Raw genomic sequence first — 23321 nt, forward strand, 5'->3', positions numbered from 1 at the left:
GACGACTGGCTAGCCGCAACATGAGCCGTATACTGGGCCTATGTAGAAACAGTACCTTATCGTATGTTGCCAGCATGTGAGTCTCTCACTGTATTTCAAATCATTGCCCGCTGCCAGTATGCCACGGCAAGTGGTCCTTTGCCAGGCTATTGGTTGTTTTATAGCAACATTTCAGGTTGATTGATCTAGATTTGGTTTGTGGTTTTGTTTTATAACATATCGAATGCGATGGACCACTTCAAGAGACGTATACACCTGTACCAAGGGCATGATGGATAACAAATCACCGAAAGTGAAACATGGCGAGGTAATTCAGCGGGAGTACTGCGAGACTGATGACATAACTAGCATGGCAATGCTGTACGATAATTCATAAGACAACATGACTGCAGAGGGAGGAGATATCGGCTGTATTTACGGTGAGGACATTATCTTGTGAATATAGGTTAGAGATTCTCGACTAGGAGTTTCTCATATTGCAAACACTGGCCACATACTGTGTATTTCAATGCATACAAGAAAGACCTGCTTGATGGGCGGAGAACAGTTGCAACTGTGATGGTCAATAATCCCGCAGTGTGGTGAGTGAGGTGGTGGAATAAGGGTAGTGTCATCACGTACAGCTAGTAACGACCCAAACTGCAGCCAGGTAACCGTGGAAATAAACCATGGACACAAGGGGAGTACGAGTATGATTACAAAGATATTCCAGTATCCCTCTCGGTTTTGATAACATAGTTGGTATGTGTTGATGTCATATCTGTGATTACCAGGTCTGATACAGAGGAATGGGTAGTAAATACTTTCTCACATGAAGCAACGGAATATGCGGCCGAGTGGACGATCGGTTGTAACAGTGGCACGAAGAGCATACAATACACGGTTATATGACCTGAGTATATAATATCGTGACTCCTATCTAGATAATGGACCAAAGACAAGTCCACTGCCAGCATACTCAAGCCCAAAAGTGATTCACTGCGACGCCCACTGAATGTGGTATTATACACGTAGTATGAGCATTCGTAGAACAGTAGACCACATATCAATTATGGGAAATCGACACGTCATACGTTGGCGTGGTTCACGAAGTCCTATAGATCACCATCCTATAGATCCATCAGTTTGGAGACTTCGCGAATAGGCACATGACCACTCAGCTGTTCATGACAGCCGAGTAGGTGCATGGAGTGCAAACAGATCATGCTAGGGATACTACCAATAAAATATCATGTGAGTTAGTGATACTCGCATTCCTACGAGATACTAGACATAAGCTTAACAAATGTGCATAGCGTTCAAAACGTGAAATAACAAATCGACCAATTCAACATGTCCAAACCACACCACACCATAAAACGCCTGCACTACATACAGAACCAGAGAGCGGATATTTTCAGCTTCGGAGTTATCTTATTTAGAATGCTGAGGCTTAGTTGCCCTGAGAGGATTACGCATCATGTAGGCTGCAGCCTATGCAAATGTCAAACCACAACCAATATCTCGGCACATACTAGACTAGGCAGGCAATATCCAACCTGGGATATGCAAGACTCTGTCCTCATTAGCTGGTCCGAGACACAGAAGCGAGAGATAGTGACTCATCGCACACCTTTATCCTATAGTCATGACGGTTGGTCATATTATCAAGCAACAAGACTCACGACGCGAGGCTGCGGCACAGCCTTGGCTAGATGTCGCCAGCCAGCCTTGCAACACAACTCGACTCTACTTGTCCACGATAACACCACCACAATGGTTCAGCAGCAAGCAATCCACGTGTGACTCATGTCACCCCAACAAGATTCGTGCCTACGAAATGACTCAACATAAACTCCACGTCGACTTTTCTTGTCATGTGGTGTATTGATTCTGTATGCTAGGCACCCCAAGGTGAGCCACACTAGGCAAGGCTATCTACATGCTTTCGGTAATGGCCGCATGGGTAGGATGGTGACCATGGATGACGCGACAAAGTTACGCGTATTGGCCTCCATGATTGATTACCTACGAGACCAAGACAGCAAGACGTGCCAGCTTACGCAGGAGACAGATCACACACAGCAGGAGACTTCACGAGGCAGGTGGAAAAAGACACGATGTGTTTGGTTTGTTTGCTTATTTCTCAAATGTTCCTGTCGGATTGATTATGCCTCGTCGGACAATCCTTATAATAGAAACCCCCATTCCCTTATGGTACACTTTGTGTGATCAGAACACCCTTAAAAAACGAAGAACCCAAATCCCATGATTCGTCATGACCAAGCCACTGTGCAGAAATAATTTGCGGCCATCGCAAGAAATGACTTTCGTAACAGACGTGAAACCAGAACACCTTCCAACAGTATGCGTGGACCCAACGCTTGCTTTGCTCTAACCACCGAAACCGTACAGGGTGCGGCCTTGACGCTTCAGGGCGTAGACGACATCCAGAGACGTGACAGTCTTGCGCTTGGCGTGCTCAGTGTAGGTGACGGCATCACGGATGACACCCTCCAGGAAGGACTTCAGGACACCACGGGTCTCCTCGTAGATCACTGTAGTGGGGGAAGACGCGTTAGAAACACGGACCAGTATAGACAGGGTGGGGGTGAAGACGCGTTCTGTCAAGAGGGGAACTTACTGGCTGAGATACGCTTGACACCACCACGACGTGCGAGACGACGGATAGCGGGCTTGGTGATACCCTGGATGTTGTCGCGCAAAATCTTTCGGTGGCGCTTGGCACCGCCCTTTCCGAGACCCTTGCCGCCCTTGCCGCCTGTAGATGAAGACGCGTCAGTATTGATGATCAAGATAGATGGAAGCCATCAAGGAAGAGGTAGTACTCACGTCCAGTCATTGTGAAGGTGGGAGCGGGTGAGAAAAAAAATGGGTGTTGTTGGGATTTGGGTGTGGGAGTAGAAAGTGCAATAAGCGTTAGTTGCAGGAATTGACGTTTGGGATATGGGAGAAGAGATGTTGAAGCGTGGGGAAACGGCCAAGTTTAAATATGGACGGGATCAAGCGGCAGCTCCAAATCAGATCAGCCTGAGCCCGACAACTCTCGAACAAGCCGGAGCAGCCGGAGCCACTTCCCTGCAAGGGAACAAATGGAACTGCAGATGTGTGGAGGGGTGCCAGGGGAGATGCGCTAAAAAAGTGCGTCAGCTGCTGCTGTAGCGTGTGTAGTGCGCTGGGTGCAGGTACGTACTGCTTGGAATAACGCGCCCTGATTGATTTTGGGGCCAATCAAAAATCAGACAGCGGGACTTTAATTCTTCGGCCCTTGCACTCGGATAGTGGGGTCCTGACCGACACCTGGAAAATGCACCTCAGGAAAACACCCCCGGCAGAGGAGATCCACTAACTTTAGACAACACAGCACGGCATCAGCAGATTGAATTGGAGGTGAGCAGGCAAAATCGCAATCGGATTCCATCCACAACCACCATGCACACCCCAATCCGGGCTAGTGCATACCCAGCCCGCCCAGCCCGTGACAGGAGCCCCATTCCTACGCGGTCTCGCGGTCTCTACTAGATTGATTGAATGCTTCCGTGACTGATCTGCTCTCTGGCCCCTACCGAAAGTCTCGCGTCTTCACCACCACACGGCACCACACGCGTAACGCGTTCATAGTTCGCAGTCCACAACCCAGCCTCCTCGGCCAAACTTGTACCTTCCCCACAGTCACGTCTCCACCGGAAGTATTCATGTGAATCGGATGTTCGATGTTCTCCTGTCTTCCTGTAGATCCCGCTCAACCTTGATCCAGCACGCGCCCAGCCAATCACTTCTCGCGACGGATATGCCGATGCTGATTCTGGGCATGCTGTACATGCGCGTTGTGCCTTGCTATTTCCATGCTCTCCACATGTCCTCACTCTCTCCCGTGTGCAGCAGGTACGTACACGTAGATTTGCAAGTCTATCCCCGGATTCTTGTTTGTGAAGCTTCCCGCAGCCTCGGAGAAGGATGTTTCTACAGTATCTACGTACGTCAGGCAGAGGGAGATCCAGGGCTCGCCGGAATCTTGCAGCCGGTTTCTGTATTTACTACATCTCCTTGAATAGATGAGGCTTTCTGTCGTTTCCCACGCCATCCATGTCACGGATAAATCTGTCTTTGATACGTTCTTGGTATTAGCTATGCACGTGACGCCACTCGGAGCTTCGAGATCTTTGGACCTCGTGACTGCAATAGATACGAATACAACACACAATAACCCCAAACTTGCAATGCATGCAGTCTCGTAGTTATGACCTAGCTTGTTGAAGTAGCCCCTAGTTGAAGGCATCCTCTTCGGAGCTGCTGCTGCCTTGTGACATTGCATGCACTTCTCACCAGCTGGCCTTGGATGCCGTTCATACATTCATACATACCATCAATTCCATCGATATCGCACTAAAGCAGACGGCAAAGAAAGCTGGAGCTGACTGTTTCGGCGAGTGGGGCCTGGAGCTACTAGATGCACCCAATCAGAAATTCGACCAACTTTTTTCAATGCCAAATGCCCACCTAAAGCGCAGCACATCTTTGACAACGAACCGCACCCCTGTCTGATCCCAGAAAATTCACCAGTTCCATTAGGCGCGCAACAACTGCCTTACAACAGCAACAGATTCTTTTTTCCCCCTAGTGAGGCAACAAATCAACCAGTCACCCACGCACATCCCCCTTTGGGAACTAGCGCAGTAAGCCCAAACAACTGCATTCAACTCCGATCAGATCAGCCACTCCCACCTGTGGCCTTTTCAGATATTTAACCACCCCCCACCACTTACGTTCCTCCAACTCTTTTCCTCATCCACACCACAATCCAATCCACACTCCCATCTCTCCCACAAACAACCAACTTCATCAACCATCAACCATTTCCATCAACCACATCATCTTCTTGGTCATCAATCATCACAATGGCCCGCACCAAGCAGACCGCCCGTAAGTCCACTGGTGGCAAGGCTCCCCGTAAGCAGCTGGCTTCCAAGGCCGCTCGCAAGTCCGCCCCGTCAACCGGTGGTGTCAAGAAGCCTCACCGCTACAAGCCCGGTACCGTCGCTCTTCGTGAGATTCGTCGCTACCAGAAGTCGACTGAGCTCCTGATCCGCAAGCTCCCCTTCCAGCGTCTGGTAAGTTATTGAATTCCCATCCTCATCACTGCTATCGCGCCTGCTTCATCACGGTCGCGGCACCTTACCACAAAGTGCATTGCGACGCGCCTTGCAATCAACGCGTGCCTTCCTAATCCCACCTTGTGCATCAATCAATACTAACATCTACCTTCTCTACCAGGTTCGTGAGATTGCTCAGGACTTCAAGTCCGACCTCCGCTTCCAGTCTTCCGCCATTGGCGCTCTCCAGGAGTCAGTCGAGTCTTACCTCGTCTCCTTCTTCGAGGACACCAACCTGTGCGCCATCCACGCCAAGCGTGTCACCATCCAGTCGGTATGTTTCAACCCTTCTACATCCTACCTCACTTTGACCACATTACTAACAACCATTACAGAAGGACATCCAGCTTGCCCGCCGCCTCCGCGGTGAGCGCAACTAAGCGCGACTCTCCTGGGTCTTCTGGGGATGCATAGTGGAGGACGAACAACTTCATGAATTGCACAATGGGATGGTTTTGATGACAACGGTTTTACAGGGCAAGGGTAATCATGGCGTTAGTGATCGCGTTGTTTTTGCACATTTGATGCTCGACAGCGAGCCTTCTTCTCGGATTGTATAACAGGACAGTTTCCTTACGAGGACTGCATCACTGAACAATGGAATTGATATGAACTGAAACAAACCCACATCATCTTCTCGCCCTACTCGCGACTTGTCTCTTGACAGTGACTTGAACCAACTGCCTTCCGTATTACCCGCTGCAGCGTGGCTAGACCAACGTGTTTTACTTAGAAGCCTGCCTGCAATATGGTACTTAGTGGGCGTTCGTGGTTATTGCATGGCGTTTGCCATCGTGGCCTCTTGTCCCAGTTTTACTCGCGAGAACATGTAGCCAACAGTCGCCATCAACGATGATATTATGGTTGGTATTTGTGCGAATGCCTCCAAGTATGTAAGTAGATGGACAAGATGTTTCCCAATTGACTACGTGCAAGTTCTGTTGACACATGCATCACCATCCACACAGATAGTCCTGCTCTGCTCTTCCATTCGATAATTCCCATCTTCCAAATCTTCTAGAGCACCGACTTCCACCCCCCTTCGCACGGCCTCGGGAGCTCCATGAACTGCAGGACCTGGCCCATGTGGTCGACGCCCCAGAAGCCCTCGGTTTGCCCCTGGGCGTTGGTGCACACCATCCACGGCAGGCCGAAGGCGCCGTCGGCGAAGGCCTTGTCCGTGTTCTCCTTGAGGGCCGTCTTGCCTACGGTGGAGGCGTCGGCGAGGGCTGTTTTGGGGGAGAAACACATGACATGGCAAATTAGCAAAAAATGCAATGGGGCTCTTCTTCAAGTGTTCGTTCTATCTGCCTAGAGGGTCTGGGGGTTTCGTGTGTTTCTTTGGCTTCTTTCTCTCTCTCTCTCTCTCGTATTGCCACCACTTTTTCCCTCGAGCCGTGCTCGTGGCAACAAGGAGTATTTGGTACGGCTTGGCATTTGCCTGACCGAACAGAAGAGAAGAGAGAAGAGAGAAAGACATGAAAGAAGAAGGGAGCACGAAGGAGACAAGAAGAAAAGAGAAAACTCACCCTTCCCAGCCGTCTCCTCCCCGAGGACCTTAACCAGCAGCGGCCCGAAGACGTCGGGCTTGGCGATCTCGGCGTGCTCGGTCCACATGGCGGCGTAGAGGGCCTCGAGGGCGCGGACCAGCTTGTCTTGGCTCTCAGAGCCCTCCTGTCGCGACAGGGTGCAGACGGCGCGCATCGTGTGCAGCGTGTTGGGCGGGAAGTTGGCGGGCGTGGTCTCCTTCATGGGCACGCCGAAGGCGCGGGCCCAGCGGAGGCGCTCCTGGCCGATCCATTTGTCCTTGTCTGGCGCGGGGTTGTCGCGGTGGCGCGCGTGTTAGTTGGTTGGGTCATCTTTCTGCCTGCGATGCAAGGGATGATGGATGAATGGATGGATGGATGGACGGGAAGAATGCCTGTATGCAGGGTATATGCTCTGCTATGCTATGCATGGTTGGTGATGACGGCCTGGGTGGTACTGGTGATACTGGTGATACTGGTGATACTTACTCTTGATCTGGATAGGCGCTGTGTTGCCGCACTGTAAATATTTGTATCGAACCATTAATTCACCCGTTTCTCTATCTACGGCTTCGTCCTCCTGCCCACCGCAGCAGCCGGCCGTGGAGGTGTAATGTGCCACTTACCGCATGCATCAGCCCGCCGAGAAAGACGGGGATGTACTCTACTTTGACGCCCTTGAAGACGGGGTCATGCTGTAGCAGCAGCAAGCAAACATTGTCAGCCAGTCAGACCGAGAAGCGATATATCCAACGAAAAATGCAAGATTTCCCGGGGCGGGGGGGCTTTCCTCTTACTCTCAAGATGTGGAAGGCCTGGTAGGCGAAGGGGCTGACCACATCGACATACAGGCGGATACTGGGCGCGACCATGGTGGCGGGCTGGCTCTGGGTTTCCAAGCAATCAAATCAATCCAAAATACCAAATATGCAGGTGTCCGTTCCGATGATTGGTAACAGTAACACCTATATCCAATCGCAGTAGCACAGAAGGAGAGATATCACTTATATTGCGACTTATTGCAACAGGTCAAACCGGCATTTATGTTCCAATGATTCTCAGGATTGCTTTTCAATAACAACATGACAACATACATATCTTATCTGGGCTCCAACGGACGTAAGCTCAACCTCGGCTTGTGGACCGCTTCAGTAATCCAGAGACAATGTGGGGGTGGAGAATATACCGAACTGACGTCTGGTTTCGGCACTTTGCCCGATTGCGTCCGACTATCAGTTAGTTGAGCATCCTGGACTCGTCACCCGCATTTCACACAGTAAGAGAGGTAGGATATAACTATTGATTTGATTGGAAAAGCTGCCACTCGACGGGGGTATCCATCCATCTATAGGTATACATCATCATTCAACGGACACAAAAATTACAGTACAAAGACCCGGCAAGCTTAACAAAATGCGAATAAGCAGTAAACATTGCAGAATTCCTTTTTCCCCTTTTGTGACGCCTCTTTCAAATATTAAACCATCTGGTTCTTTCCGTTCTTGGCATGCAACCTCGTCAGCACGTCGAATGCGCCCGTGCCCACCTTGCTGAGTCTACCCATGACGATGCAACTACTGGGTGTCGTGAGATCGTCCCAGTCGCCATCGAGAACAGCATCCTTCAGGAAGGCCAGTGTCGTCTCGAAACTCATCTTGGTGAAGGGACTGACGTTGCCCCGGAGACCCATTCGGTTGAAGGGAGTAAATGTGCCATTGCGCGTCATGTAGTCTCCGATCAGGTTGAGATGGCGGTTGTCGACACTGATACCGTGACCACCGAAGACGGCCGACAATTCCTGGATGATGCCGCTGCGCGCCGCTTCGACACCATACACCCGGAGCACGGCCGCGATGTCGTTGGTCTGCGTCTTGTTGGGGTTGATCATGTGAGGGTACTTCTGCATCGCCACCAGGTTCACACCGTTGGTGTGGATGACGGGTCGCTGCATTTCCTCGCCCGTGGCAGGGTCCTTAACCTTCTCATCGGCCACATACGTGCAGTCACTGATGCCCTCGATCTGCTGGATCACAGTCTTCTTGACCGCCGATTGCACAATGCTCAGCATGAGGATCTTGGGCATGTTGGCATCGAACTCCAGGGACAACTCGCACCATCGGCCACGCTTCTCATCGCACGCGAACTGCGAGACGGCTCCGAATCTTTCCTTGGCCCGTGCCTCACGGCTCCTGTTCAGCTTTTGCCTGTCAACACCAGTGGCCTCATCATCTGAGTCGTCGTCATCATCATCGACCTCTGGCCGGGGGCTACCGCCAAAGCCTTCATCTTCCGGTAGGTCATCCTCGTCGTCATCCACGCCATCCCGCTCCATGTTTTGCTGGATGTGGTCGTCATCGTCGTCATTGGGACCGTAGGAGACGGCCTCGGTTCGGTTCTGGCGTGATTTGGCATTGGTGGCATCATCATCGCCATCGTCGTCGTCGTCATCATCCTCGTCACGGGGCGCACGCTCGCCATCGGGCGCTGCCATCTCGACATTACCAGACTTGACGCCAATTTCAGGAGCCGAAGCCGCGTCTCTTGCAGCTCTTGCCTTGATCTCCTTCTTGATGGACTTCTCCAACAGCGTCAAGAACTTACTCTCCACCACCCTGAGGACATCGCCGATCTTGATGCCGTAGGTATTGGTATACTCCTCCGACTTGAAGAACTGAAGCTTGATATCGTAGATCTTGGCAAGGCGGTAGCCGACGCCCTTGCCCACACGCTCTTTCACGACGACCTTGTCGGTGACGTGGGAAAGTGGTAGCTTGCTGATGGCCTTTGAAAAGCGAGTGATCTCTTCTTCAGAAAGCTCCTCGTTCACCATCAGCGTCATGGCTGGTGTCGAAATGTGGTCACTAGCAGTCATGAGAATTTCTCGGAGACGAGAATACCCAGGGTAACGTTCTTGGCCGAATGTCCTGCCAAATGGAAAGTGTTCAGCGTCATCTGTGTCGACGGCTCACCAACCGACTGTCCGGCAACGATACCGACGGCCTCACCCGGTTCCACGAGGGAGTTGAGATACTTGGTGTGCAGGAGAATCTCAGCATACTTGCGAGCAATGAGCTCGGTGGATGCTGATTTATCACCCTTCTCTTTGAGGAGACGATCCTCATTGTTCTTAATGTATTCAGTAAGCTTCTCGTAGAACTTCTCCGAGGTGGCGAAGGCGTGGCGGTTGGGGTTCAATTCGGTCGAGATGGGATCACGAGCACGAGCGCTGTTCGCCTTGGCTTCTTTGACGGCCTTCTTCATGTACTTCTGCGCGTACTCCTTGGAGGAGAAGATATCCTGGTTCCAGCCTCTCTCGTCGATGGAAAGTTGCGCGACCTCAGAAGCCCGGTTTCGAAGCACAAAGCCAAAGTCGTGAAGGTACTTTTGCTTAGTGATGTCCAACCCGTCTTCTCCGTACAGGAACTGAATCATGGACCCATCGGCATCTCTGACCGAGGTATCGTAGGCAACCTTAAGGCCTTCCATGCCCTTGATCAGACAGCGTTGCAGGTATCCGGATCTTGATGTCTTGACAGCGGTATCAATCAGACCTTCACGTCCAGCCATGTGATGGAAATAGTACTCTTGAGGCCGGATGCCCGTCAAGAAACGATTCACGATGTAACCTCCGGCGCGAACATTGGTCTCGAACGGCCGAAAACAGGGCAAAGACTTCCCGCTCACCATGAGTGGTACTCTTCGGCCTTCCAAAACTTGTTGACCAAGGTTGCAAGAGATGAGGTTGGCATTGACGCCGCTACCCTTGGCTCCAGACGAAGTCATCGACTGCATTTGGTTCTTGGGGAAGGGTTTCTCAAGACCGTCCGGAAGACAGGCCTTGGTGACTTCACTCGAAACATTGGAGTTTGCTGCGTTCATCATCGTATCGAGACCTTCCTGCTGACTATCGTTCCTCATAACAGCCTCTAGGCGCTCGAGAAGCAGGGGATCTGAGGGAGTGATGTCTTCATTCTCGTCCAAACTGACATACTTGGCAGCTGCTTTCAGACCAATGGTCGAAGCAGCAGCCAGTTGCTCCTTACGGTTCTTCTCTCCTTCAGGCGTAAGGCGCAAATCATCCATACCACAACTGAAGGCTCGCATGGCGAGGTACCGGGTGAGCAGCCTGCCCATGCAACTCAGGAGCTTTGCAGCAGTCTCAGGCCCCCATGTCTCGTGGATTGCATGGATGAAACCTCCACCGCTGGGACCCAGATGCGCCTTATCGAGAATACCATGAATGAACTCTCCATCCTGGAACAAGACTTTGCCCTCCTCGGTCTTTGACCCCCAACGTGACGCTGGCAATGATGTTCTACCAGTCATCCACAAGTCGCCGAAGCCAATGGGCTTGATGTTCTTCAAAATGGTAGTAATGACTTGCTTTCCAGTCCACCGACGTACGGGCTTCAAGATGGTGGGAAGGAACCAGCTCGATCCTGTCAGACGTGATGTGTCCATGTTCCGGTCGAAGGGCACCGTAGACAAGCTGGTGATAGGCGCCTTGGTCCAAGAAGGTATCTTTGTTGCAAAGGGCGACGGATACGGACAAATGGTCTTGAATCAGACCTCGCAGGGGCTTTCCAGCAGTGTAAGAGAGATACTGGTGGTCGGTATCGGCGATTTGCATGGCTTCGGCCCTGGCCAGCTCGTTTTGAGGGAAATGCATATTCATCTCGTCACCGTCGAAATCAGCGTTGTATGTGTTACAGTTGGCGTAGTGCATGCGGAGAGTCTTCTCATTAGGCAGTACACGCACTCGGTGCCCCATGATGGAAGGCTTGTGCAGTGTTGGCTGACGGTTCATCAGGACAACATCTCCATTTCCAAGATGCCGGTGAACCTTCTTGCCCTTCTGGGTGTTCTCGTTATGATTGCTAGGGGCGAGCAACTGATTGGCCAATGCCACACGGTCCTCGGCTGACTTCTTCTTGAGGTTGATGATCTGGCCATTCTCGTTCTCGATGGCGGCTGCACCTGGCCACTTGTCCGGACCATTGATCACGGCCTGTTGCATCTCGCGGAAATTGTGGCTTGTGACAGGTTCGGGATATGTCAACTTCCTGGCGAACACGGGCGGGACACCGATTTCGCTCGTCTCGATATTCGGGTCCGGACTGATGACGGAACGAGCGGCATAGTTCACTCGCTTACCCATCATGTTCTTTCGGAACAGACCTTCTTTCTTCTCGAGCTTCTGCTTGATTCCGTCGGCTTGTCGCTTGGCAGCTGCTCCCCGAACGGGATTTCGGTCCTTGTCAATCAGCGAGTTGACTGCGTCCTGCAGCGCAGCGCTGGCCTCGTGCAGTTCACTGATATCCCTTTTCCGGCCGACATGCTCTGTGGAGTTGGCTGCCTTGTGAAGTTCGCCAAAGATCTGTGCGATCCTAGACGAAGCATTGAGAATAACCTTGTACAGGCCGTTCTGGTCAGACTCGGCAAGACTGCCGCCGGCAGCCATAGCCTCGGGTCGGAACTTGTTGGGCGGGACCAGGACGGTTTTGACGAAGAAAGACTCAGCTGAGATAGGTTTTGACTGCATACTTTGCGGCTTGGAATTGTAAAGCAGTGATATCATCTCTTGCTCCTTCTCGAATAGCAGGTTCAACCTGGACAAGACCTCTATCGAGCCAACATATCGCTGAGCAGGCTCTTCCTTTTGAGACCTGGAAGGTTTCTGCATGGCATCGGTCATGACAACATCCCCGTTCTCGTCGAGTTCTTCCCCTTCGCCCTCGTCGCTTGGCTCCTCCTCCTCTTCCGGTTCCTGCTCTTCTTCGCTCGACTGTAGCTCAACATCGGCAATGGCCTCGTCGGTGCTGTGGTGCTGTTTCTTCTTCTCAGAAGAAGCCTTGGTCCCTAGTGTGAGAGTCAAGGCGTCCTTTCTTCGGAAGTTGCCTTGGGCCATCTTGGCTGCGTCCTTTTTCGACAGAGCCTTCTCGAAAATCTTGACAAACTGGTCCTTTCTGTAGCTTGGTGAGATACCTTTACAGGTCGCGCAATTTCTGCCCTTGACCATATCTCGGAAGAATTCCTTGACGATTTCCCTGCGCGTCTCGGCAGAACCCTCATGTTTCCCTTTCCGAATCTCCGAAGTGGCGAACCTATGCCTCCTCAACGCATGCTCTGTATAGGCCACTCGCATCTGGATGACCCTTTCCATGGACGCATTGTCCATAGACTCGTCGGCCATTGATGGAACACCAGGAATGTCCTTGGTGTCCGATGTGATCTTGTCAAGATAATGGGCTTCGTTAAGGAGACCAAGCTGCAACAAGCGTAGTTTGCAAGAGACGAGGGCGAGGTCTTCTTTCCTCATGCGGAAGCGGTAGCAGTATGCACATTGTGCTCGGAGCAGTCGCATAATCTGGTCGAGGAATACTGGGTGATAGACAGGGACCTGTACGAGTTACGGTCAGTCGGATGTTCGCATTCCTTGACCATCTAGTCTGCGAGGATTGGGAGACATACTGGAAGGTCGATATGGCCGGAGTGGCCAGGACAATTGATCTGGTTTAGACCGCATGTAGAACACTGGTGCTCCGCCCATGCTCCAAGAGCAGGGTCCTGGAGACCGCCAGGGAGAGGATTATTCAGATCATCGAAGCTTTCGGGGTTTTCAATGCGCTTGACCGAGATGGCTTTGATTTCGGCAGGGGTGAGGAAGTCGAAATCGACGCTGTCGATACCCGACGAGATAGGCTGCGAGATGTTCATGGTGGATAGATGGTGGTGTGACCGGCGGTGCAGGAGCGGCTTGCTCGTCTAGGATTGGCCAGGATCTAGCAAACTGGCGACTATAGTTTACAAGAGTCAACAGAGGAGATAATATACTCTAGGCCTCAGCTTGGCCTAGAGCATTCAGAGATTGCATATCCCTCGGTAGCCGGGGTGGCGGGACAGGAAAAAGTGAAGGTATCTCGGTTTTGCTACGGCTACGTGGGGTGGACGTTTCACTGTTTTGCTTCGGTTTGCTCAGCATTGATTGAATAGACCGGGACTGGCAGAAAACCAGAGGCGCAACCTGCCGACAACTTTTTTTAGCGGTGAAAAACGGCAGATAGCGGGGCGCTTTAGCGGCTTCACTTAGACTTACAGTGGGAAAGCTAGTGGGCCGCTCTCTCTCTGTCTGCTTGGAGTTGGATTCCGTCAAAAGAAAGCCACGTGACTTGGACCAAAGGTGCAGGTGCTGTCAGAAGCTCGCTTTAACTCCAAAGGTTAACAGTACAGACTTGACTTGGGTATCCGAACAGGCTAACCTAAGGCATATATCAATCAAGTCGCTGCCTCTGCATTCCAGCTTCTGCCGACTTGCCTATTATCTTACAGCACCATCTCTAACACCCGACTGTCCTTGACATTGCGTCCGTTGCGGTCGCTGATCCTAGCTTCTTGCGCTGGCCTTTTGTCCACAGGCACTCTCGCCTATCGACGGACGTCACAAAGGTACCTGGCCAGCCTTCATTCTCCCCTCACATCTACATCTCCCTCCACCATGAATCGACACGGCTCACCTGGCCTCGGGCCAAGACACGATGCTTCGAACCGAGTCCAGAAACCTGAGGGGCTTTCGGCAGCCGACAAGCTTGCCGCTCTCAAGGCCCGAGTCGCTGCTGCTGTCGGCTCTAGCCAGGCGAAAGGCGGCTTATCGACGCCCTTACACCCGGCTCTCGCAGACGTGTCCGCGCCGCCGCAAAAGAACGTCGCTACTGGAGGACTTGCCGTAGGACTCCATCCAGCCCTCGCTGACTTGGGCGCGCCCCCAAACCGTTCGCCAAGTCGAACCAATCAAAGAACTCGAGATACACGCCCAAACCGAAGTCCACAGCGCCGGAACACAATCCGTATCTTGCCGATTCTTCCAATCTTCCACCTACTGGCGCCAAGCCTCGCCAGTCACGGCAACTAGTATTCAATCAGAAGGGCAAGTACATCGCCCAGGCGAACGCCTTACGGAGACAGGCTGCCTTGGAGGAGTTGAAGCGCAAGATCACCCAAACGACGAAGCGCATCGAAGACGATTCGGAAAAGAGCTTTCTTGTGGAAGCGCCACCATATATAGAGTGGACAGACGAGGGTCTGCTTTCGGGGCCCTCATATGATTCCGAATTTAAGATCGACACACCCGATTCCATTATCACGGCCTATATTCAACATCCCGTGGCCATCGAACCCCCTCAAGACAAGAACATTCCGGAGCCCAAGCCCATGTACCTGACACCAAAGGAACAGGCCAAGATGCGGAGACAACGCCGAATGGCCGATCTTCGGGAACTGCAGGCCAAACAGAGACTAGGCCTTGTGGAGCCGGAGAAGCCCAAGGTGAAGATGAGCAATTTAATGAGAGTCCTTGGGCAGGAGGCTGTATTGGATCCTTCTGCCGTAGAAGCCAAAGTTCGCAAAGAGGTTGCCGAGAGGCACGACGAGCATCTCCAGCGCAACGACGAGCGAAAGCTTACCAAAGAGCAACGCCACGAGAAGCTTGCCACCAACCAAGAAAAGGACGCCGCGCAAGGTCTACATGTGCTGGTGTTCAAGATTACGACTCTTGTCAACGGCCAGCATCGGTTCAAGATTGGCCGAAACGCGGAACAGATGGCTTTGACGGGCGCCTGTGTGGTGCATCCCAAACAAAGCCTGGTAATAGTGGAGGGTGGTTCTTACAGCATACGCAAATACAAGCAGCTCATGCTGAACCGCATCGACTGGACGGAAAACGCTCCTTCCAGGGACAAGACGGCGGAAAAGGCCGAGGTCATGCGGGAATGGCTCAAGGCCGAAGACGAGAAGGGACTCAAAGACCTGGGGACCAACAAGTGCGAGCTCGTGTTCGAGGGTGATATCCGAGAACGCGCCTTCAGCAAGTGGGGCTCGAGGGTGATGGAGTCGGATACGGATGCTCGCGACTATCTTCAGCGCTTCAAGTATCAAGAGTTCTGGAATGTGGCGAAGTCGATGCCCTAGAGCAGGCTGGTGATATGGTAACGTCGGGCCACTTATACCCATGTACTATTATATCCGTGCTGCCCCTTCGTTTTCCGATCGTCTGGATACAGCTGAGTTTGGCCTTAAAAGCATTTTGATAATTACAAACTCCAATTATGAGATGGTTCGCATTGCACCGTCAATTGTATTCTTGCGGATCTGCGTGATTGGAAAGAACATGAAACCATCTACCTCATGAATCATCAGCATATTAGTGACCAGGGATACGTCGACTGACTATTGAAAGAAGCGCTGTCACTTGAGGGTTTGAGCACACAGTGATCTTGTTATTGCCTGGCTGCTCCAAGATTCCTTCCAGCCCAACTTCCAAGCCGTATTGTGCGTATCCTTCGATCTATATAGGATAACCATGTTGCACCACCAGGCTGGATTTTCATGAGCCCTTGCCAGTCTTTCCGCCCATCCACTTGTACGCCATCACGACCTGGTGGCCAATCTTCTCATGAGTTTCCCGTGCATGTTCCAGCCCGCCCCGTCTCAGACCTCCGGGCAGGGCGAGCCAAGCAAGGAGCAGGAACGCCAAGACCGCCAGTATGATCGGCTGCAAGACCCAGACCCCCTGACTCGACGCAATGGCACCCACGACGAACGGCACGACGGCGGCCCCGCCCCCGCCGAACGCCGCGGCGAACCCGATGGCGGAGATGTGGTAGTCGACGGGGAGCAGCTTGGTGGCGGCCACGATGGCGCCCGGGAACAGCGGGCCGAGGAAGAAGCCCTCGAGGCTGACGAAGACGGCCGAGGCCACGAAGCTGGGGACCTGCCAGTACAGCAGCTGCAGCGCGAGGGCCAGCACCAGGTACGCCGCGATGGCGCGCTTCTCGCCGATCCGGCCCGTGGCGAAGCCCAGGGTGACGCGGCCGACGGCCAGGCCCAGCCAGAAGAAGGTCACGGTCAGGCCGGCGTTGAAGGCTTCGGCGTGCCGCACGTCCAGCATGAAGGTGACGATCCAGCCGCCCAGGGCGTTCTCGGCCCCGACGTAGCCCAGCAGGAAGACCGAAAGGAGCCAGGTGATGGGCTCCCGCATCACGGTGCGCGTCGTGGTCCTCGTCCCAGTCCCCGTCCCGCGCGTGGCTCGGTAGCTGTCCGCCGTGGCGCCCCAGAACACGGTCGACGTCAGAACCAGCTCGAGCGAGGCCATGCCGATCATGAGGTAGAAGTAAGCGTACCAGGGCAGGCCCGCCTTCACGACCAGGGCCGTCGAGACGAGCGGGCCGATGGTGGCGCCAAGGCCGTAGGAGCCGTGCAGGAAGCCCAACAGCTCGTTGGCCGAGGCCATGTTGCCGATCCAGGCATTCCAGGCGCTGTCCTCGAGCCCGCTGCCAAAGCCGGGGAGCAGCATGGGGGGCGGCAGCGCTGGGAAGGGCAAATGCAACGACAGCAGGACGTAGCCCAGGATGCGCGCCGAGGGGGCGATCAGGGCCACGCCGCGCTGGCCCAGGTAGTGGTGGATCAGGTTGTTAGACAGCGCGGCGACTAGGTAGCCGACGAAGGAGGAGAGGAAGAGGAGAGAGACTAGGGTGTAAGAGATATTGTAGTATTCCTCTATCTGTTGTCGTGAAATTTGAAAAGGGGCGTGTAAGTAAGTCACTGTCGGGCTTGGCGCGATGGATAAGAACAGCTGTGGCTTACATAGGGGAGTAATGGCCCTAGGCAGGCGTCGCTCATACCCATGATGACGAAGGAGTAATTGGTAACCATGAGCCGGTAGATGTTGATTCGAGGCTCATTCCACTTCTCGACTGTGTGGCTTGGCACTGTCTCCGAAGGATTGTCCCGCATCGCGGCCGGTTCTTCGGCCTTCTCTGGGTCTTGACCCGTTGACTCTGGTCGGTCATCCTGCGGCGATTGCGGCGACGAAGAAGCCATCGGGCTATTGTCGGGATCCATCACGAAACAGCAACAAGACTCCAGCTACCTACCACACTCCCATGAATAGATAGAAGTCGTAGGTTCCCTGAGCAGACCGCAAAGGGACTCAGGTAGGTATTTTTTGGGGGGGCTATTTTCTTTAAGTATAATACAGGGAGTGTTTCCCAAACATTCCTGCGGAATTTTTAGACACATCCAACGGCCCCCAGGTCGGAATTGATGTCGGAGTGTTGGGCGGCTCCAGCCTGCCGAAACCAGCCAGAACTCGAGAGTTTGCATTCGCGCATTCCATTCTCCGCACTTGTGTCCGATGAAGGAGTGGGAATTGCATGTGCAGCATGCGTATCTAGCACCGACACCGCCCGGGACTCGCATGCTAAAAAAGTGGCACTTGGTTGGTTGAGCAAAGGGAGGACCGGTTCGCTCGCTTGCGGGGAGGGGAACGGCCGTCTGTCCGGGTCTCCAAGGACGATTCCAGGTTGAGCACCTAGCCAGATAGGTGTGCTGTTGGTATTGTTGCTGTATTATAATATCTATCAAAGCTGACTTCTGGTACATACGACCATATCCTGCTGAATACTAGGGATCCCGTCCGCTCTCCCATATATAAGCAGCAGAGAGCTGAATTAGTACTAGGGTCGGTGACGACCTGGGAATCCTCGGTGTTGTATGTTTTTGCCTTTTGCACATCCCCCTTCACGACTCTAGTTTCTTGACTCTTCATATGAAAACAGTTGGTTTGGTCATATTTGAAAGAGAGTGTCTTTTTTTCTTCTTCCTAAGTCTTGGCTGCTTGATTAAAGCGTGAGATTCAACGCACCGACAGACAGGCAAGTTGGTGGCGTGGACAAACAGTCGGCAGCCTACGAGGATCTAGCGTTATTGATCTACTAGGAAAGAGACTATCTTTTCTGCCTTGACAAACCATCATATCATACCGGGGTCCGTCAACCACAGTTGAGTCTGTCGCTTGAAAAAGGAAAAGAAATAACCTATGCTATCACTCAATCACAAACGCACCATGACATAGCCCGTTCGTCCTCTGTGCACGTCTGCCTTCCATCAAGTCATCGCCGGGATCGGCACAGGACCTTGCGGCCCGACACTTGCCCCTATATTTGCCTGGTGCATCGTCCGCGGTCCAAACGAGTTGGGATAGTCGACCGCCGTATGGAACATCTGGTAGTTGGCCCACATGACGATGTCGCCCTCCTCGAGGCTCGGCAGCAGGATGTACTCGGGCCTCAGCACCCGCTCCTGGAGCGGCTTGAGAAAGGCCCGGATCTCGGCCACGTCGTCGATGATGCGGGGCTCCTTCTCCAGGTCGTCCGGTGAAGACCGGATGAAGAGCTTCCGCGCGCAGATGCCGTGCACCTGGAACGCCTTCTCGCCGGTGACGGGGTTCATCCAGACCATGGGGTACCGCTTGACCGCGGCCGGGTCGAAGTCGCCCAGCGCCTCGATCGGCTTCTCGCGGCCCTCCGTCTCCAGCCCCAGGCCGTTGGGCCGGCCGTGGCAGTCGGCGATCCACATGTAGGGGTGCGGCGCGTACTCGACCCAGGAGTGGTCCGCCATTTTTTGTTCTTCGGGCGTCATCAGCGCGTACGTCTGCACGTTGCTGAAGAACGCCGTGAGGCCCGGCTCCGACGTCATCTCGAGCCCGGTCCCGTCGTCCCAGCGGATGGTGACGGGGCCACGGTTCGCGAGGGGCCGCCGGCAGCATCGCCTACATGAATCCCGGTATTAGTGTTCCTTTTTTTTCCCCCGGCAAAGAATCTTGGCGCTTCCGGAGACAGAAGGAAGGCAACTCCATCATGAGCTGCATGCTCTCCCTCCCCCCACCTCCTGTGACACACTGGGATAGGATGATATGAACCCGGAAGCCACTTACAGCGTCGTGAACCAGGCAGGGTCTCGCCCGTAAAGGGGCGCGTCTATGTGCCAGCGCTGGAACCGCGTGAAGCCGGCCGTGAACTCGGCCTCGGGCAGCTCCTTGGCGTGGAAGTCGTGCGACAGCGCCTTGTGAAGCGTTTTGTCTTTAATACCGTAGTGGTCTGCTCCCTGGTAGCCCTTGCCGATCAGCCGGACGTTCTCGGCGCCAGGGATGCCTATGACTTCCCGCGCTGCCTAGTTGTCATTCATTCTACATGTCAGTCGGTCGGTCTATCCAAAGTGCTTACTGATACCTAGAGGAGGGCCCTGTCGGCACTTTGTGGTCAGCTTACCGAGAGCACGCCCCCTTTCTTGTTGAAGGACTTTATGTCCCCGTGGGAATGCACCTGTGGTGCCTCGGGATCGAACCTCGTTACTAACTCCCACTACGGACCAGCATCAGTTATGACCATTAGGTTCTTCTCCGCTTCGAGATGCTGGACTGAATACGCAAAGCGCGAATTCGACTTACCTGCTTGATTGGGGCAAGATTCTTCTGACCCTTGACAACGACAACCTTGTGGGTCCATATCGCGTCGGCGAGTGCCTTTACATCGGCATCTTCGAGGGTTATCACATTTGTTAGACGAGAGCCTCAGCAATGCTAGCCAGCCTCAAGTGCTCACCCGAGACATTGTTCAAGTCCAGACCTTTGACTACAGCACCAAAATCGTGTTTGTCCTCGGATGACTTCTTCAACTGAGTAAGGGTAAAGGTAGGTTCGAGTTGTGTAATAGCATGAGGCGACATGATGTGCCGGTGCGACAATGTGTTAGGCAATTGAGTATTGGGCAAGTGAAGTGGTATTTCCGTAGCATACAATGAATTTATTCCTATATCTTTTCATACCTTATATTACATGTACAGTAAGTAGCTACTGGATGGTAACGATCAAGTTGATATCCTTTCTATTAGGTTTCGAGGTGTTTCAGTGTCGGCGGCCACCTCCGTCCGTCGGGTTATCAGCCGAAGTGTGGGGTTGATAGCCACTTCAACTATCACCTGCAGGGACGACGTCAACGGCTTCAATACCCTGGTGAGGAAGACTGTCCTTGTTTGTTTACACTTTTGCTGCCTGCAGTGGCCGCCATCGGACATCGGTAGTACTGTGGCGCCAGGGTCAGGTAATGGAGCCTAGATGATAGATAATAGACATCCCAGCCATCCCAATTCAATGAACGCTGATTTTAAGAAGGACACGCATGCAATATCGTCATCTAGACAGTATCATATTAGCTAGATGTCATTGCAAAGATCCAAGATGCTGGCCAGGTTCGTTTGGTTATTGGTTTTTGTAGTAGTTACCGGGACGCAATGCCATGAGCACCATCTTCAGCGGCGAGATCATCAGTTCCCTCTGCTTGACCCGGCACTCTCGATCAATCGCGTTCCTTATACTACAAGAGCATATTGGATGAGGCAAGCCAACTTGGCTCTTCACGCGCCCTGTCAATTCGCCGCGTTCGGTTCCGTCATCGTCAACCATACTGGCAATAATGGGCTGGGCCAACTCGTTTGCACGGGAGCCAACTCGAATCGACAGACGGGTAATCCTACTCTACACGGTATGTAACACCTCCGAGTCCAATGTTCGTTAATTTGCGTGTGGCATACTCATAGAGGTCTACTTGGTTGGCATAGGCGAAATGGCAGCCATCAACAACTGCTCCAGCATCCTGACGGACCCCCAGGGGCCGTACAAGCTGTCGCCGAGCGCGGCTCTCGAAGCCCTCACGGGCCTCACGCTCTATACCAACGCCGAGAGCTGCCCCATGTGCGCGTCGGCCATCCGCTGGGCCGGGTTCCGCGAGTACGTCTACGGCACCAGCATCGACACGCTAATCGCCCGGGGCTGGGGCCAGATCCGCGTCGCGTCGGCCGACATCTTCCGCCAGTCCTTTGACCTGCCCTATTCGAGCCGGCTCATCGGCGGCGTGCTCGCGAACGAGACGGATCCGTACTTTCAGTGGCAGTTCGATCCCGAGGCGCCGTGTCCGTCCGGGTGCGGGAGGCCGCAGGGGGTGGCGGGCTGTGTCGCAAAGTAGACTAGATTATACCATGCGCAAGCAATTCCTAATCATGCATGTATAAAACGAATCCCTTGACCTACTCTCGGAATCGAATAGGTGTATTGAGGTACGATCTGTGATACTCGGAACTGTGATATTCTGGTGAACTCGGTTTACACAGGGGAAGAGGCTTTGGACCAGTCAGAGCCGGCTGTGAGCAAATGGCGGCCACCCCCGATCCCGATTAAGGAGGTGGTGTCCCGTTATAGGCAGTAGACACTGATACCGTGGCGCCCCGCTTTACAGTTGCATCGGAACTTGGCTTCCATAGTGAAGATATCCGGTTTTGTCGATAGGAGTTCACCGTACTTACCGCAGGATGGCATAGCGTAGGAGTGGTGATAAAGCCTAGCCCCTTGATCATCTACGCAAACTCTATGTGCGATATATGCAAGTCAGCCCAGAAGAGACCTCTTGCATCCCCCAGTACTTCTTCCTACAGCTGCCAGTATGGCTAATTCTACCAAGTACGTTGACAGGGAAATCCCACAGGTAAGTTCGTCACACCTCAAGCGAGCATATCACACCGCAGCACCTGGAAGCCCTAGTTGTATACGGCGTGATGGCCGGTTCTAAAGGTTTAATCATCCCCTGCCTCCAATATCCCCCCCAACCTTCAAAGATATAAGCCGAAGGAGCTGCTAACCCCTGCACCCTTTTCCTCTCCCGCGCAAAGATTTCCCTAGCCAACTTCGACGAGCGCATCGACGAGGTGACGTCGCAACTCTGCGACGCCGCCGAGAACACCGGCTTCTTCGCCATCGTGGACCACGGCCTCGCGCCCGCCGACGTCGCCGCCATGTTCGTGCTGTCGGAGCGCTTCTTCCGCCTGCCCGACGCCGTCAAGGCCACGGTGCCCTGGAACCTGGGCAACGTCGGCTGGGAGCGGGAGTCGCAGGTGCGGCCCTCGACGGGCGCGCCCGACCGCAAGGAGTCGTACCAGCTGCAGTTCGGCGAGAACATGGTGGGCCACGAGGGGGCGTCGCTCTGGCTGCGCGACGAGCACTTGCCCGGCTTCCGGGACCGGTGTTTGGTGTTCATGCACCGCGTCCAGCGGGTCTCGGAGCGCCTCATGGTCTGCCTGGCCCGCGGCCTGGGGTTCGAGGGGGACGACTACTTCATCAAGTACCACGACGCCTCCAAGCCCACCTGCCAGAGCGTCATGCGCCTGCTTCATTACTTCGAGACGCCCCATCGCGACGACGATGGGCAAGTCCACCACCGCGCCGGCGCGCACGCGGACTGGGGGTTCCTGACGCTCCTATTTGAAAAGAAAGGACAGTCCGGGCTGGAGATCTGCCCGGGGCGGGAAATGGTATCCGAACACAACGCTTTAGAGGACGCGGCGTGGTCCAAGGTACACTTCGTCCCCGGGAGCATCGTGTGCAACATCGGCGACCTGCTGATGTCGTGGTCCGACGACCGGTTCAAGTCGACCTTCCACCGCGTCAAGGCCCCCTGCGGCGAGCCGGGGGACTACTACGGCGAGCGGTTCTCGATTGCGTTCTTCAACCAGCCCTGCAAGGATGCGCTGATCCAGGGACCCCTCAAGAAATACCCCCTCGTCACGGGGGAGCAGTTCAATGCCAAGGCCATGTCGACGCAGTTCGCTGCCCTGCAGGCCAAGGCGGCGGCCGAAAGAGAGGATATGTTGAAAAGCACCAGTAGCAACACTGCAGTGTCGGTTAAGGTATAAGCTGCTGCGCGGAATGAATGCTTCCTTTAACAACGAACGACAGTAGTATTCGCTACATAGCTCATGT

At 53.7% G+C, this 23321-nt stretch overlaps 9 protein-coding genes across 9 annotated transcripts; 4 read left to right on the forward strand and 5 right to left on the reverse strand.

Annotated features, from left to right (window-relative positions):
- Positions 1-2373: 2373 nt before the first annotated feature.
- PG994_001111 (Histone H4) lies at positions 2374-2842 on the reverse strand (the record flags this gene model as incomplete). The annotated part of the gene is made up of 3 exons (XM_066852520.1): positions 2374-2537; positions 2624-2761; positions 2833-2842. The coding sequence occupies 3 exons, from the start codon at positions 2840-2842 to the stop codon at positions 2374-2376; spliced, it is 312 nt and encodes a 103-aa protein (XP_066720661.1).
- Positions 2843-4872: 2030 nt separating this feature from the next.
- On the forward strand, positions 4873-5544 carry PG994_001112 (histone-fold-containing protein). Its single transcript, XM_066852521.1, has 3 exons — positions 4873-5111; positions 5275-5427; positions 5489-5544. The coding sequence occupies exons 1-3, from the start codon at positions 4899-4901 to the stop codon at positions 5531-5533; spliced, it is 411 nt and encodes a 136-aa protein (XP_066720662.1). The 5' UTR covers positions 4873-4898; the 3' UTR covers positions 5534-5544.
- A 626-nt stretch (positions 5545-6170) lies between these two features.
- PG994_001113 (uncharacterized protein) lies at positions 6171-7551 on the reverse strand (the record flags this gene model as incomplete). The annotated part of the gene is made up of 5 exons (XM_066852522.1): positions 6171-6382; positions 6683-6964; positions 7169-7199; positions 7306-7374; positions 7477-7551. 5 exons carry the CDS (start codon positions 7549-7551, stop codon positions 6171-6173), a joined length of 669 nt encoding a protein of 222 aa, XP_066720663.1.
- Positions 7552-8156: 605 nt separating this feature from the next.
- PG994_001114 (DNA-directed RNA polymerase I subunit) lies at positions 8157-13396 on the reverse strand (the record flags this gene model as incomplete). Its single annotated transcript, XM_066852523.1, has 4 exons — positions 8157-9603; positions 9657-10980; positions 11084-13079; positions 13151-13396. The coding sequence occupies 4 exons, from the start codon at positions 13394-13396 to the stop codon at positions 8157-8159; spliced, it is 5013 nt and encodes a 1670-aa protein (XP_066720664.1).
- A 778-nt stretch (positions 13397-14174) lies between these two features.
- Positions 14175-15643, forward strand: PG994_001115 (uncharacterized protein; the record flags this gene model as incomplete). Its single annotated transcript, XM_066852524.1, has 2 exons — positions 14175-14402; positions 14459-15643. The coding sequence occupies 2 exons, from the start codon at positions 14175-14177 to the stop codon at positions 15641-15643; spliced, it is 1413 nt and encodes a 470-aa protein (XP_066720665.1).
- A 415-nt stretch (positions 15644-16058) lies between these two features.
- Positions 16059-17575, reverse strand: PG994_001116 (Bypass of stop codon protein 6; the record flags this gene model as incomplete). The annotated part of the gene is made up of 2 exons (XM_066852525.1): positions 16059-17234; positions 17318-17575. The coding sequence occupies 2 exons, from the start codon at positions 17573-17575 to the stop codon at positions 16059-16061; spliced, it is 1434 nt and encodes a 477-aa protein (XP_066720666.1).
- Positions 17576-18619: 1044 nt separating this feature from the next.
- On the reverse strand, positions 18620-20239 carry PG994_001117 (dioxygenase; the record flags this gene model as incomplete). The annotated part of the gene is made up of 5 exons (XM_066852526.1): positions 18620-19283; positions 19449-19684; positions 19783-19875; positions 19962-20050; positions 20116-20239. 5 exons carry the CDS (start codon positions 20237-20239, stop codon positions 18620-18622), a joined length of 1206 nt encoding a protein of 401 aa, XP_066720667.1.
- An 896-nt stretch (positions 20240-21135) lies between these two features.
- Positions 21136-21534, forward strand: PG994_001118 (cytidine deaminase-like protein; the record flags this gene model as incomplete). Its single annotated transcript, XM_066852527.1, has 1 exon — positions 21136-21534. The coding sequence occupies one exon, from the start codon at positions 21136-21138 to the stop codon at positions 21532-21534; it is 399 nt and encodes a 132-aa protein (XP_066720668.1).
- A 474-nt stretch (positions 21535-22008) lies between these two features.
- PG994_001119 (leucoanthocyanidin dioxygenase) lies at positions 22009-23254 on the forward strand (the record flags this gene model as incomplete). The annotated part of the gene is made up of 2 exons (XM_066852528.1): positions 22009-22050; positions 22235-23254. The coding sequence occupies 2 exons, from the start codon at positions 22009-22011 to the stop codon at positions 23252-23254; spliced, it is 1062 nt and encodes a 353-aa protein (XP_066720669.1).
- Between the last annotated feature and the right edge of the window lie 67 nt (positions 23255-23321).

The sequence above is a fragment of the Apiospora phragmitis genome (assembly GCF_038363925.1).
Source record: "Apiospora phragmitis strain CBS 135458 chromosome Unknown utg000002l:1.0-5516284.0:1.0-5523493.0, whole genome shotgun sequence".
Taxonomy (NCBI): domain Eukaryota; kingdom Fungi; phylum Ascomycota; class Sordariomycetes; order Amphisphaeriales; family Apiosporaceae; genus Apiospora; species Apiospora phragmitis.

What these genes read in the sequence shown, in the direction of transcription:
- PG994_001112 (XM_066852521.1), top strand. Translation starts at nt 4,899, where the DNA reads ATGGCCCGCACCAAGCAGACCGCCCGTAAGTCCACTGGTGGCAAGGCT. An exon ending in AGCTCCCCTTCCAGCGTCTG is followed by an intron (nt 5,112 to 5,274) that starts GTAAGTTATTGA and finishes CTTCTCTACCAG; the next exon opens with GTTCGTGAGATTGCTCAGGA. An exon ending in AGCGTGTCACCATCCAGTCG is followed by an intron (nt 5,428 to 5,488) that starts GTATGTTTCAAC and finishes CAACCATTACAG; the next exon opens with AAGGACATCCAGCTTGCCCG.